The sequence below is a fragment of the Rhea pennata genome, chromosome Z, assembly GCF_028389875.1.
Source record: "Rhea pennata isolate bPtePen1 chromosome Z, bPtePen1.pri, whole genome shotgun sequence".
In the NCBI taxonomy this organism is placed as follows: Eukaryota; Metazoa; Chordata; class Aves; order Rheiformes; family Rheidae; genus Rhea; species Rhea pennata.
Genome location: NC_084702.1, coordinates 68,213,343 through 68,228,980, shown reverse-complemented (window position 1 = coordinate 68,228,980; position 15,638 = coordinate 68,213,343). Strand labels below are relative to the sequence as shown.

At 34.4% G+C, this 15,638-nt stretch overlaps 1 protein-coding gene across 3 annotated transcripts in view; it reads right to left on the bottom strand.

Moving 5' to 3' along the window:
* Positions 1–33: 33 nt before the first annotated feature.
* NUP155 (nucleoporin 155) overlaps positions 34–15,638 on the bottom strand; it is a 34,403-nt gene continuing 18,798 nt past the window's right edge. For all 3 annotated transcript variants that reach the window (XM_062599164.1, XM_062599165.1, XM_062599166.1), the window contains 19 exons: positions 14,663–14,725; positions 14,406–14,556; positions 13,497–13,563; positions 12,492–12,610; positions 12,178–12,281; positions 11,297–11,430; positions 9,738–9,929; positions 8,899–9,037; positions 8,114–8,249; positions 7,465–7,618; positions 7,043–7,147; positions 6,754–6,908; positions 6,114–6,243; positions 5,740–5,853; positions 5,132–5,252; positions 4,245–4,355; positions 3,177–3,313; positions 2,302–2,408; positions 34–990 (listed from right to left, as the gene is read on the bottom strand). In XM_062599164.1, coding sequence (XP_062455148.1) covers positions 852–990; positions 2,302–2,408; positions 3,177–3,313; positions 4,245–4,355; positions 5,132–5,252; positions 5,740–5,853; positions 6,114–6,243; positions 6,754–6,908; positions 7,043–7,147; positions 7,465–7,618; positions 8,114–8,249; positions 8,899–9,037; positions 9,738–9,929; positions 11,297–11,430; positions 12,178–12,281; positions 12,492–12,610; positions 13,497–13,563; positions 14,406–14,556; positions 14,663–14,725 — 2,378 coding nt within the window. In that variant the 3' untranslated portion in view covers positions 34–851. The remainder of the gene's footprint in view (positions 991–2,301; positions 2,409–3,176; positions 3,314–4,244; positions 4,356–5,131; positions 5,253–5,739; positions 5,854–6,113; positions 6,244–6,753; positions 6,909–7,042; positions 7,148–7,464; positions 7,619–8,113; positions 8,250–8,898; positions 9,038–9,737; positions 9,930–11,296; positions 11,431–12,177; positions 12,282–12,491; positions 12,611–13,496; positions 13,564–14,405; positions 14,557–14,662; positions 14,726–15,638) is intronic.

Here is a 15,638-nt window from a genome sequence, read left to right as displayed (position 1 = left end):
AGGACACAACATCTTTATTTTTAGGATGAGATTTTAAAAATATTAAGCATGTGGATAGTATAATGTGTAGGTTTTGCTCATTTTAAGGAATATACACAAGTTGTTGCTTGTGTGTATGTAATGGAAATAGACACAAATTGTTTCTTTTTTGTCTTTAGCTCATTTTAACAGATGCACTGTGTTTATTAAAATGGAACAGGGAAAACAGTTCTGTCACTTGCAATATATTTAAGTTGCTAGTTTCTACAATTTCACCCCAATTATTATATTTATAGAAATCATTCTTTTATAATTATTACTTATCTTCTTTACTGAAAGATTTGCCAATAATGCACAGGTAGAGTTATGATTCTATCACTGCTCCCTGATATGACTGGGTTTACAACCTGACTCTCTTCCAGCATGCGCTTTTATCATCTTCTTAGTTTCTGCAGTTCCCATTTCTTGTTTCCGTATTTGTAAACCAGCTATACAGCAGATTTTACATCTTACTTTTCTCCACTGCTTTAAGTAAAGAAAAAGAAAAAAATATTTTCCAAATAATTTTAATCCTCAAGGGAAAGATCATACAATGTATTTTATTTCAACAGTATAAAAAAGCTTTCTATTGTTAAAAAATTTGGTAGTAGCAAAAGAAATTCGATTTGTCACATTTACATTCTACAATTTGTAGATACCTTTAGATTAGCAGGGATACAGGCCACATAACCAATAATTGCAGCAGAAGATAAAATTTTCTCAGAATTTTCTTCTGAATATTTGTTCTTCCAGAGATTCAGTGCAGACACCTGAATGTCTATTTTACAGTTCATTTTTATCTCGGCTAATGGTTCTTTTATTATTTTGGTCAATCAGTGAAGACGTTCTAATTTAGCCTGTAGTGATTTAAAATTCCCAACAGTAGTCTGCACCATTAGTGTTGGGCTCATAGACTGAAGTTCAACCAGGTAGCAACTAACAGCATCCAAGCAAACATTTGTGAATCGTCGCCTGTAAAGAAAATACAGAATAATAAGAAGCTCTTTTTTGTTTCTGTGTATTAGAATTCATCTGAAAATAGAAATGAGCAAAGCTTGAATTTTAATGAAATAAAGTATCAGCAACACATCTGTCAGCTACTTCCATATTTACCTGTTTATTAGAAAATTAAAATTTTTAAATGCTTGTGACTGAGACAATGGGAAAACTAGATGAATCATTATTATTCATCTGATATTTAATATAAGTGATAATTAAAACAAGGTAGAGTAATAGCAAAGCAGTGAAATATTTAGTTGGCAAATTATTCTTAAGTCAATGATGTCTAATAGAGAAGTTAAAGTTCCCCTTTATTTTAAAGATTTAAATCAGGTAGCCATGAAAAATGAAAACAGAAAGATGTAAATGGTATATTTCAATAGAGATTTTCTTTGTATGTTCTCAATAAAATCACAAAAATGTAGGGCCAGAAAAGATAGGAAAACATTGCCAACTTCTGCTCCCCTTTTCTGAGATAGAATAGCTCTGATTGAAGTTTGTCTATTTGCAAAAAAATGGAAATTAGAGATTCCGTAACATACAGGCAACTTGTCAAAGTATGTAGCTATTCTCTTAGCTAAAATTTTTTTCTAATACCAAGCCTAAGTTGCTTCTTGTTGCAGATTAAGCTGATTTTTAGTCCTGGAGAGCAATTCACCACCAAACTCCTAAAAACAAATTGAGAATATCTATCTCCACATTTAGTCTTCTCTTCTAGAATATCCAGTGCTTCTAGCCTGTCTCCATGAAAGTTTTTTCTAAATGTCTGATTCTCATTTTCCCCAGAGTCCCTCAAGGTTGTCTCTACTGCTCCTGAAAGTATGTCACCAAAAATTGACAAAACACTCAGTTTCCTGTCAATCTTCAGTGGAGAAAGTTATTGTTAATGTCTTACAGTGTTCCTGATAATATAACCCAACACAATAGAAAAGCATATCTGAAAAGTTTTACAAAATATGAACTAGCTATGTATTAGATTTAGTGTATCTAGAACTGAAGTTGCTTACAGGGAGGACTCACTGACTATTCATGCTTATCTCAACACCAGGCTTCAAGGGAACTCATTTTTACTGCTTACCATGGGACCTCTTACTCAAAATGAAACACTGGAGTTGATAAAAAGTTTCTGTCAACTGGTGTTAGATTGAGAAGTCTCAATAATCACTGCTTGGAAAGAAATCTTAAATTCACTCAAAAGAAAAGAAAACTTTGAGGGTTGCTGAAGTGCACTACTTTAGAATACTTTTGTATGTTTTACAGTACGCTTCATTAGGATCTAGTTACCTCTCAAAGTGAAGTACTCTGCTTGGATCATGTACATATCCTGATAATAATACATGAATACACTCTAAAAGGTGTAAAGGCTTTTTTATTCTGTTCCAATACGGGTCCTAAAAACAAACAAACAAACAAACAAAACAGAGAGATTTCAACAGATTTAGGGGGTACATATTGAGGAGATAATTCAGAAATGTACATGGTATTGACCGTCGCATACAAATTGTATGCAATTACTTGTTCATTCTAACAAGAATTTAATAGAAGTGGGAATTCTAACTTACTATATATTTATACATCAGTTTTGAGTACTAAAAGATAAATGTATTCAGCTCAGTCTTCCACTGCCTAATAGTCTCTCAGGTAACAGACTTTGCAAAAAGTTCTGAATACACATTGTAAAGAATCTGGATGGGAAAAAAAGTCAAATCTTCGTCATACCAAAAAGTATAAAATATGAATTCTTATTCTTCATGCTAATTGCATCAATAGATTAGAAGATGCAGTAATTTAACAATTTTTATCATAAATAGGAGGATTTGCTGTTCCTTCTGACGTATAACAATTCCTGCTTAATCCTAACTTTAATGAAAGGGAAGAAATCAGCTTTAGGTTAAATAATAGGATCACCAAAATTTAAAACATTTTCCACATATTTTAGAATTAAAGTGAATAAATCAACAGAAGAAAAAGCAGTGTTAAAGATTCAAAGCAAAGACTCTTGAGTCTTTGATTAAAAAAAAAAAGAAAAAAAAAGTCAATGAAAGCTATGAAGTTGATACTTTGACATATTCCACTGCTCATTATTTTAAGTTTCCTGCCAAATTAAGACTTGGATGGTAGTTGCAAATAAAATTTTATTTTAGAGCTATTTTCCTTACCCGTGCTTTAAACAACTGGTCGTATACTTCAAGCAGCCTTGGCAATGGCACTCCTATTTCCTGCATGGTGTATGTTACAAAGCCTACATCCCAGTTCAAAGTGCAAACTTGCTGCTCCAGAAACTGCACTATAAAATCTGGAGGAAAAGAGAAAGACAGGCATAAAGAAAAGTAGCTGACAGTGATTTACTAGCCCCAAGTTTGATTTGTGTCTTCCACACTGTTGGTACCTTTCACCTTTGAAGCAGATACAACAGTTTTCAGGTAACAGTTACCCCCAATTTGTGGGGAGGAAAGGGTATGTAAAATGTAGCTACCTCCAAAAGTGGTTTTAAATTATTAGCAATTTATGACAGATTACTCAGACTGAGCACTCAACACTTCTTCTAGGCCACCTCATGCTTTAAGAATCCACCTCTGCAGATAGCAGATAATTCAGTAGGCAGACAGAAGATGAAGGTGGTTGCCTACAGTCTTGTTACATGTAGGCATAAAAATGCATTGTTACTTTGTACTTTAATACACACATGTATTACTACTTTCTAAACTGTAGTCTGCATAGCTGTCCAAAAGCAACCATTGCTGCCTTCTAAACTTCATTTACTTGCCATTTGGATGAAAAACTGTAAGCTCTGGATAAGTGCCTAGAAAAATTCTAGGAAAAATTGCACCTATAAAAACCATAATGGTTTTGTAGACTTTTTTCTCCCCCAACCTCCCTGTCTTCAGTCCCTTGTCAAAGTCACTGTAATTATGAGCAAATATCATAATGCTTTTGTTCTTAATTTCTTAGACAAAAAGGAAAAGCTGCTCTCAGGAATAACTTTCTTACTACTGATGATGGTTAAAATAATTTATGCTAGAGCTACAGTGAAAAATTTAACAAATAACTGAAGTAATTATGTATCACAAGCACTGGAGGAAACAAAATTATCAATAGTCTTTCCTTAGATAAAAGATAAAGACTGAAACACTTCTTAGGTTGGAACCTTTTAAATGCAGCTCAAAAACCAAGACCCATTCATATAATGTACATACTTATTCACTATACAGTGCTAAATCACTTGCCTAAAGGAAAATAACGAGGTGTGCCAGCATATATCTTTCCGAGCAACACCATCTTTAGACTAAGTGCTTGCATTCTGTCAGCAGGATTCAGAGACACGCTGTCACTTAACTCTGAAAGAGAAATCATAAAGAAGAGAGAATTTCAGAAAAAATGTTATACACAATTACACATTGTGTTATTTACATTTGTCACTAGCACCTTAAGAAAATCTTATGATACTCTGTTAATGCAAAGTCATCATATGGAAGTGAAAATACTTTTCTCTCTGATAGGAATGCACATCTATTCACAGGTTTAAGTTCTGTGCAAGGCTACTAAAACAAACAAATGAGCTGCAAATCACACTACCACAGAGCTTATCCCTAAAATCACTATCACCGTTGCTTGCACACTGTCAGCCTCCAGCACAAAGCCAGAAAAAACTAAGAGAAGAGAATGAATTACCCACTCATGGTAAAGGGTGAGGCAGACTAGCAGAGCTAAGTGCTTGTAGAGCTGTGCCCAGTAGTGCCTGTTCTCTGTAGGTGGATAAAAACCTTAGGTTTCTACTGTTGTCAAGCTGGCCACATTACAAAAAATGTTAAAATTCCCTAAAGACCCTTAGTCTTTGTCAAGATAGATTTAACACAATAGAATTTCCTAATACATGCTCTAACATATATGTACAAATAATACACTTTTCTGACCTTTAGGCACCAAAGCCAATAACATAAACATTAATGAAATAATAGTTAACCAATTTTACCAATTTATTACAGAATTTCAAGAAAACATACATCCCATTTGGCTAGAATAACAGTAGCACAACACAATCAGTCTCAAAAGCCTTAAATATATCATTTTCTTATCCTTATAGTTTGAACTCTTTTAGTCCGTTAAGACCTACCTTTTTCGATGATTTCTTGCCAGAGAGTTTGCACCAAGATAGGATCAGAATGGCCTGCACAGTGTATAATTGCAAGCTTACACTCAGAGAGCTTAAAAGGATCAGCAAATTCTCCATACAGCTGAAAGAAAAGTGACTAGATTTGAGATTTCATGAAGGGTAGAAAGGAAATTTTTAAAAATAAATTTTATTTTGTAGGGTATCTAGCAGACTAAAAGGTGTAACGTAGGTAATTGTTGTCAAATACTACGTGAAAATCATTTTTATTGAATATGTTTTGTTTCACATCTCAAATACGATGTTATATGAACTTCTAATCAAGACTGGCAATTTTCTAACACAATATGCCAATAAATCACAAAAGCTAGCCATTAACTTCATGAAGATGATAAACACATGGAAGAAATCAAAATACTAAAGAAAGAATGAACATCAAAGAACAGAGAAAGACAGTCTAGGGTAACATGCAGACATTCTGAGACCAGGAATGATGAACTGTCTATTACTTTTTCTAATAAAAACAAAGATCATTCTTTGCAAAGTTTCCCTCTCCAGCCTCCAAACATGTGATAACTTCATATTTAATGTAGAGAAATTCCTAACCAGACCTTGGTTATATCCATCAGCTCTGCATCAAGCTGGGAAATTGCTTCTTGCACCGAAGAATGATGGGAATACTGACGCTGTAATGTTTCTTGTATTTGAAGCTGAATCCTTGCAACCTTGTTTAAAACAACATTTTCAAGATTGGATTAATTTAAAATCAAAGCTTAAAAATATATACAAAATTAATTTCAACATAATTAAATGTAGAAAAGTTACTTTATTAAACCTCAGAGTCTCTTCTCAACTGCATAATTTGACCACCTTAGGAAGAAGGCACAGAAGACTGTTTCTCAAGAATTTGTAATAAAGATGCCACGTTCCAATGAAACTAAGCAAATATATTTGTATTGTAGATGAGATAAATATTTTCTCTTACTTCCATTTTCTCTTCTAGTTCATGTAAGAATTCACCATCTGCAGCTATAGAGCATATGGCAGTGGAACTCTTCGCACTCAAAATGGCACGTGCAATGTATTCAAGACGCTGCTGAAGAGAAATTTCTGTGCTGCAGAAGAAATATTTGAAGTATAAAATGGGTACCTTGTATAATTATTTGATGGTTAGTCATACTCTAACTTAACCATGGGAATTAGCATTCATGACTTCTGATTCTACTGAATGATGCAAGACATTACCCAAGCCATGTAACCCTTCTTTGTACAGGCCCAATTCTAATATATTTCTCAACTCGCTGCTCTGCAGTTACACTATTGTATCATTAAAAATTCTATGCAAGAAATGACCACTTAATATTCTGTAGTTATATTAGCTTGCAATATATTTCCTGTTGTATAATACATAAAATAGACACTTCATTTTTTCAGTAATTCCCTAGATTAAGAGCAAACATGCTGTATTCATTTAAAAATCTTTTAGGAAATGTTCTTGGGCATTGGCCATTTCTTGTCCTTGGTCTTTATCCTTGTCTTTTCTTAAAAATATCTACACAGCAGGTTTTAATTTTGTTTTATTTTTCCATTACCTCAATATGAGCAACAAATAACACGATCCATACCTATGCAGGTCAGCCAATTTAGCCAAGACTCTGGCTGCATTACTAAAATTTCTGTTCTTTTCAAAGTATCTCCACAGTAAATCCATATAACGGACTTTGTTTTGGTCAATCTTAGTCATCCGCACAAGGTAGGGTTCCAAAAAGGGAGCAGTCACCTGCAAAGGTTGTAAAAACAACATTTATATTCTTGCTCTCTCCTCCTTTTAAAGCAACAGCATTTTTATAATTAACTCTTCTATCCCAATGGAAGCATCCAAGAAATTATTTCCTTGAATAGACATGACCTCACCTGTAGCAGTTTGTCAGCCAAATCAACTTGTATCAACCAGTTGTAAAGTGCAATACTAAACAGTTCATCTGTTGAACGTTGAGCCAGCTTTAGCATTTGTTCAAACTAAGGGAAGAAAAGCCCAAAGCTGTTACTCCAGAAATGGTCACATTTCACAGATAGCTCACTGCTCTCATTTTTGAGCTACCAAACACTGAATATGTATATAGCGATATTTATGTTCACATATTATTTGTATGTTATTTGCATATAATCATTTTTAATGAACACTCCTTACATACAGAAATCAATTTATGCCAAATCTTGACTTTTATCGACTTTGTCAAACTATTCTTTTTTAATAATAAATTCACAGCCCTCAAATCATAACATTTTCTGAGTGCAGTCATATATATATATATTTTTTTTTGCAAGTTTCTTACATGATGTCCTGCTTCTTCATTGCTTAACATGTTGGGGTCAGAGGATAGCAGTGGAGGACCTGGCTTTTTGGGTACACTGGGAGACTGAGGAGCAGCTTTACTCTGATTCACTAACTCCTGAAGGGTGTCAGTGATACACTTGTAGCTGTTTAGTCTGCAAATAGTGCAAAAAGAAAATAAAAGCCTCACAATTTACATTGCAACCACGTATGAAATACTTTTGTCAAACTCTATTATTGTATGCATTTTGAAACATAAGTACTGAAATAAAAATACATAAATCATTGTTAGCTAGTTGATACTATTTAGTTTGTTCTGGATCATTTTTCTAACAAACACTTCTTAAGCATGACATGTAATTCAATACTTACCAAATAATTTTTTTCTTTCCATTTATTTGAGGGGGTTTAATTGTTTGTGGGAAATTTTCTTCTTGCTGAGTTTGTTTACAAATTTAAACTGATTTTATCTCTGTAATGTTCACATCATAATGTTTTCTGCATCTGTGGTTCTAACATCAGTTTATGCTTTGTTCCAAATGAAGCTGGTGCAGTATTAACAATAATCAATGATTGCACATTGGGGACAAGCATGTGGACTACTTTTCAGTTTCTTTAAGTAATACTAACAAGGCATTCTGAAAACTTGCCTCTCTTGAAAAGCTTGGAGCCCAACAACATCCTCTTCTGGTTCTCCATTTTTGTAGAAATGCAGGCCAAGACCTTGGGGATCTTTCTTCTCAGCAGCAGTAAGAGAGAGTTCTACTACTCCCTCATAGAAACGCACTAGAAATAAAAACATGGTCATTATTGTATTAAATCTATGACAAAATGGCAAGTGACATCTAATACTTCCCATGTTAACAGCCAAGGAAAATGAACATTAGTTCCTCTAGTCTCTATCTTATGAAGATTTATACCTGTGTCTAGCCTGTAGGGTTAAGTCTGAAGTTACATACTTGAAGAACACAGGCTGAAATCTTAACTCATGCAACATTTATATCTACAGTTAAAACATGCATTAGCTTCCTCTATCCAAAACAGTGACTTAGAACCATCAAACAGCATGCTTGGCATAAAATCTCATTCAAAAGAGCACAGTCATCTACTACTCTGCTTGCACACAGCTCAAGTGTTTTGCTAAATACATTTTTACCACATATCTGAAAAAATGGAGACTACACAGAATAAAGGGGATCAGAATAGCTCTATACAGAAAAAATGCTTTTTAATTTGCTGGTGAAATCTAGAAAGGATTTAAATAAGAAGAAAATGATATTGTTATTGAGAGTAATTAAAAACTATTTATGGCAAAAGATCACTAAAAAAAAGAATTGAAAGTGAACAAAACAAAAAACAAAACAAACAAAACAAGATGGTATGAAAAGATATCACAGAACTATTTAGCAGAATACCACCACTGATAGTCTCTTACCTTGCCTGTATTGTGCACAAACATTAGCAAGGTCTAACTGATTGCTAATCTTCTGGTACTCTTTAAGTGACTCTTTTAGCATCTTCTCTTTTTCCACTTTGCTTTGTGCCTGTCGAGACCGCTGAAGAAGTTCATTTGCCTATAGACAAACAACAGGAAATAGAGATCGTTCACATGAATGCAGCACTAACAGATCACAAATACTGCTGGCATAACAACTCATCATCTCACAAACTTCAAAGCTGAAAAATACAAACATCATCATCTCAAAACATTTGATCTTGTCATTTGATAATATCATGTTTTCAGCAGAAAGAGTGTACAAGCACAGTAGAGAGAAGGGCTTTCTAGTTTGGATTCTTGTGAAGACAAGTCTTAAACAACAAATTGCTGCACATTTGTCTTTTCCCTGTTCTCCCCTCACCTTTTATCAAATTTATCTGAACATTTTCAAAAAGTAAAGTTCTTGAAGACGATTATGTTCCTACAGATTCCATGCAAACAGGCAATGGGTAGAAAACAAAAGACCATGCTGATGAAAGGCTGTGCTGAGATCACATTTTATCAATGTCAGGCAGATGCGTTGTTTTATTAGACATTGCATTGGAGATAGATTCTTTATAAACACTCCAAACCACTGCAAAAGCCATAAATCAGAGCTCACATCATCTTCAGAATTAATCAACTACAAGATACAAATATGTAGCAGACCAGCCTTTGTTAGTTCTCATGCCCATGAGACCCCTTGAACATAGCGATTTACAAGCTGCCCAAGTTATCTCATCTGAATGTATTCTAATGCTGCACTTTGTCACTGTAAAACCTGCAGGTGCTCTTACCTTGGAACAGACAGCATCATCAGTGCTATAGAGAAGAGGACAAATATCTTGCAAATGGGCACTGATGCCATCCACAGCAGCGTTATCTTTAATATAACAGTTTATGAGGGAAGCAATGAGTGCTCCAGTCAACTCTCGGTCTCTAATTACCAAGTCCTTGAAAGCAGTAATCTTTAGATGTTCTTGAAGTTCCTAAGGACAGACAAAATCAGTTTACTGAAGTTGTTGCTTTATTGGGAAAGTTAAAAATATTACAGCAGTAAAGTTAACTGTGTAAATTAAACTTACAAAATGTCAGTGACTGAAACACACAGCACAGAAATACATTACTTTAAATACATGTTAAATAGTGAAATGAAAATACTAGAGAATAACCTGTCAGTTAAGGCACTAGACCCTGGGATACCAAACGCCAGTGGGAACTCTATACAACTTCCTCTGTGGCCTTCTCTAGGTGTCACTTTTGCTCCTGTTCTTTATATATAAAAATGGGATTAGTATTTCCTCCCTATTTCACAGGGTACTGTCAGGATGAATACATTAATACTACGACATACTAATTGCATAATAATAGGAACCATCTCAGTACGGTTACATATGAACACAAGACAGATATAGAAAAAGAGTTGATTTAAAAGAAGTTTATCGTGTTTGCACTCTTCTGCTTTTCTATGTTATGTTACATTGACGGTTATTCGTGTTTTCTAAACTATTAGGATAATATTAGTACACATGGAGTTGCCTGTAGTGTTTATGGATGACCAGCACCTTAGCACGAAAATATTACAGAAGCCCTACAGCTACTGCAATGAAAGGAAAAGGTTCTATTCATTTAGTTCACTGTTGTCCAACACAACAGAAAGGCTGCCTGTGCTAGAAATTCCCTGAAGTGAGGATGTGAAGAGATCCAACTTCTGTGCATTTATGAAGAATTGCTCTTTCTAGCAACAAAGAATACAGCTTTTTAAATAATCATTTCTCCTCTCTTCTAGCACAAAATGCTTGATATTCAAATGTACAGATTCTTCCAGGACTGACCGCTAATTCAGCACTAGCGGAGAGTACACAGTAGTAGCACCCATAGTTCCATAAATTTCCTTTCTGACATTTTGGGCCCCTGCTTATGCAAAAGTGCAAGGATTCAAAGTCTCTGTGCTACTCTATTGCTACAAACACTACGGTACAGAGCAGATTGCTCTAGGCCGGATGACATTCTTCTGTTCTTATCAGTATGCACTTTGCAGAACGGGCTCAAAATGATACAAAACACAGTGGTTTATAAAACAAATTCATTTTTAGCTGTCAGTAAGATTAAATCCATCATTAGTAACATTTCCCATTTGCTAAAATTGGGTGACAAGATCAACACTATATTTTAGACTCTTTTAAAAATAAATATATGCAATCTGAGGAAAAAAAAAAAACCTGTATGCAATTTAAAATTTGTAATACACTTCTCAATAAATTGAACTAATGCCCCCTAGAAAATACCTAAGCAGCAAAAGAAATTCAGACCTGCTAAATATGAGCAAACATAAAACAGATGATTCATATCGTACCTTCTGAAGCTCACCTACAACAACATTGAACTGGTGCTCACACAGCAATTTCCACAATGCTAACGCCTGGCAAGTTTTGCGAACAAGCTGCTGGATGCCTTGAAGGGAGGTCTTCTCAGTTAGTTGTGCCTCAGCTGGAAAAGCGAATACATTGCCAATAACTAACTATGTTCTACATAATGTTAATTATTGTTATACATAAGTTGACGATAACTTGTCTGAGATTTTACAAAAACATTTTTATTTTTTAATGATTTATTTTCTCCTCTACTCTTGAATAGTGCTGTCTGTCTCTCTTTGGAGGAATCTGCCATGTTAGCTTTTCCCCAAAAGAATTCCATGTAACACAGAAGCAACCCTTTCTGAAAAAGAAATATGGCTTCACGTGAGCACATTTAATTTACATAATTAGACTTAAATTTTGACTAAAGGCATGCATTTATCATGAATATTTATTATAAATGTATTTGTTATAAATACAGAATAAATAAAAATAAACACATGTTCCCTTCTTGTTTGATTACTTGTGTCTGCTTTTAGAAAGAGCAGTTCTAACCCCATTTTTGGTCACTTTCTACACTTTAAAAGACTGGAATACTCTTCTCTCTAGATTTGAGCTTTCATTTCATACTTCATCTCCAGTACAGTTACAAGTAAATAACTTCTTCAAATCAGTGTCACTGCAGAAACAGTGATCCTGACAGAATAGTATGAAAGAAAAAGATGTTAGCAGTTCATAGTGCTCTTTCTGAAGAACTAATTTCTGAGTATTGGCAAATGCCAAATTTGCAGTATTTAGGGTTTTTAATCAGAAAAGTGAGGGTATTCAACATCTGGATGCACTATTCCCTGACACCTCCTGTTCAAAGGTACTAGCATACCATGAAATTTCCGCTGAAGTTCTTGTTGCACTTGCTGAGAACTTCCACCATCAGGTCGCATAAAACCCAGGAGCCTCTGCTGAAGATTTGCTGGTGTGCTGAAACTGTAATTCCAAAATAGAGAGAGATAGTAATATGATTAAAAATATTGAATATTTTAAAGATGAAGTCTAATACCTCAGTTTTAGTAGTCGAATAGTTCAAGCTGGAGATCATACACAACTCGCAACTCAGTGACCACAAATACACACAGGTCTATTTTTCAAAAGATGGACATTAAACATCATTTCTAAATTTAACACAATCAATAATACCTTGGATTTCCAAGGGCTCCTACTGTAGCAAACTGTGCATTTCTATCCAGAAATTCTTGTAATCCTTTTAGTTCTTGTAGTATACATTCCAGCACATGGGATGGAACGCTGCTTTCCACCTACAACAGAAAACAACTTCTTCATAGAAAGGTTACAAATTTAAGGTAAAATCACCAGAAAGAAAAAAGCAAAAAGGGCACTACAAATAAATGGCTTAATAGTAATAATATCACTAGAACACCACTTTGATTATTCAAAGCCCACTGGGGAAGGGACCTTAAACACATGCAGTCCTCTGAAGATACATGGTGATATCAGAATAGAGCACTTTCTATTGACCCTCTGATAACCAAATCACTTATGTTTCACTACTTCCAACTCAAGAGCACAATAAGGATTGAGCATGGTTAACATACAGAGCATAACTGTCAGAGACTTCCAGAGTTTTCCCAGAGTTACTTTACAACATGAGAAGGAAAGCTTAGCTAAAAGTTACTTTGCATTGCTGAAATTACTCACTTCAGGATTCGACTAATATCCAAACTCAGAAGACATTTTGTTCAGATCACAGGTAAAAGTGAAATGCATATATGTTAGTCAGGAAGATGCTGGAAAATTATTTGCTGTCCTTATAAAACTTCAATGTTTATCCTAATCCACTAAAGCATTTTAGGCTTTGACAGGAGTGGGTATGTAGAAATGAAGGATCAGTAACATCACTAAACACTGAAAAAATTCACCATTGCCAACTGATAACATAAATATTAAATTACAGTTAGATTTCTTAGAAATAACATTCAAAATAATAACTTAAGAAGATTTCACGACCTAGAACTACTCCTTGATTAAGTTAAGAATGCAGCACTTAAATACAATCAAGAAAACATTCAAATTATGATTATGGGTTTTTTCCTTATCAGTTTATTATTGGGAAAAGTAGTGTAACAGGGCTTGAGGGAGATACTGTGGAGAAATTAAAAAACAAAACCAACATTTTTTACTTACTGCAACAACTTCTCTATTGCCACTTTTGAAAACTCTCTCCACAACTATGCTGCCATCCCAAATATTTCTGCAACATAAAACAGTACTGTGTTAAAAGTCAAATAAACTAAGTGACTATTTTTGCAAGTCTTTTACATACAATTTCTTAGAAAAAATTAGCAATGTTTTTAACTTTAGGATCTCTAACATAAGGATTTATTTTGGACAAAAATTAGTCATTCAAAAAACCAACATAAACATTAGCATGACATATTTCTGAATGGCACAGGTATAGAATATTAACAAAATTTCAAATTTAGAGCTTTAATCAAACCATACTTTATGTTCTCAAATATTTTATATATGAGTCAATGCTAACCTCCCAACATAGGCACACAAATGTCAAAACAAGTATTTATTTTCCAGTCAGCATACGGAGTCAACCAGCATACACAGAACCCTGTTCTCGACTGGAAGTCTAGTAACACATGGCCCAAGAGCAAAGTGTCAGATCTTCTTTAGTCTGACTTCATTGCTCTGACCTGAACATTTTATTCAAAGCTTCTTAGCTGAAATGCCTTTTAAGACAGGGGTTTGACCCTGTAAGTCCTTCTTCAGTTATGTTTCAACTTTGAATAGGAATTGGAAACAAAGAACTTGCTATAGGACTGAAATATAAAAAAGCAGTTTTTAAGAGCTGTGTACACCTAATTACAGGATCAATTTTTAAGTAACTTTCCTATCCTATTCACAGGATGTAATATTAGCAGAGTTGTAAAGAAAACATATTATCATCAACAGGAACTTCATTAACGCAGAAGAAAGGAAATATACTTTATTACTCGATTTCAAGCATTATTAAGACAGAATTCACAGAAAAGCTATGACGCAAATTGAGCGATGTAATTCCTTCGTACATGTACAACTCACCCTATAATCCGGGCAAAGTATATGCAGATGCCATTGTGCCTTCCAGAAAATACTATCTCTGGACCCATCATACCACTAACGGATGTACCAGGATGAGACATGGAATTCCCAGAAGGAAACACGGGGGTTGACATGCTAGGAGGTTGTAAACCTAGGATAATCGAAGGCAAACATTACTCTGATTATTTTGGATATAAATAAAAAAGCCTATATGAAAAAATCCTCCATTCCTTTAGCAGAGGAAAAGTAGTAGTTACCTTGTCCAGGTGTTGTCAAAAAACTAGGATTAGGATATGGACTATCAATAGTCAAGGGGGAACCTAAAAGGAAAGAAAAAAAATGTAAGCTTGTTTTAAAAAAGAAAAAAAAGACCCAAACACCATAACCCCCCAAATCCTTGTGCAAAAGCAGCAAAGTTGTCAAATCATGTACTTTAAAGTTAAAAAAAAAAAAAAAAAATCACAGCATTTAGTAACTATACAGGAACCTTCTGCAAATCCATTCCAGTAACTTTTAATTATAGTTAAATAGCACATTGCACTCATTTCTGCAGAACCCAACATACCTTAGATGAAACAAATAAATATAATTCAACAGCCGTTATTAAGCATTTTTTTCATTCAGTGTTTACATGTTATTTACTGCATGCCTACCAATTCCTAAACTGAATATAATACTGTCCACATGTTTTTTTTTGTCTTCTGATTCCTTTTTTTCTAATATTGACACCTGCTCCCAAAGCACTTAGTTTTTAGTGACTTCGATGTTTTTAAAGAATACTGCTTCTACCTTTAAAATATTTGATTGAAAGAAACTTGTATTACTACTCTCATTTTCACATGGGGCAATTGGACACACATTACACCAACACTGCTAACTTGCACTGTTCGGTCTGAGACATCTAGAGCCTATTTTTCCCCAAGTGAGTCCAGAACAGAACTGTACGACCTCAGATTCAGCTATGAATATTCAGCCCTTCTGTAAAGTAAGACTCCAAAATATGAGAAACACGTGTGATGATCTACAAAAATGTACATGTGCCTTATTCAGCAACATGTAGGACTACATATTATGAAAAGGGCAGGAAAACTGCCATTCTGAAAAACTGGCTTGTATAAAAGAATCAGTCCTTCTTGCCTTATTCACTACAGTTCTTTCAAACTTCTTTTTATTCACGGAGCTGTAAGTTCTGCAAACTCCTTCACTAAACAATCCCAAGTAACTCCCAAAAGT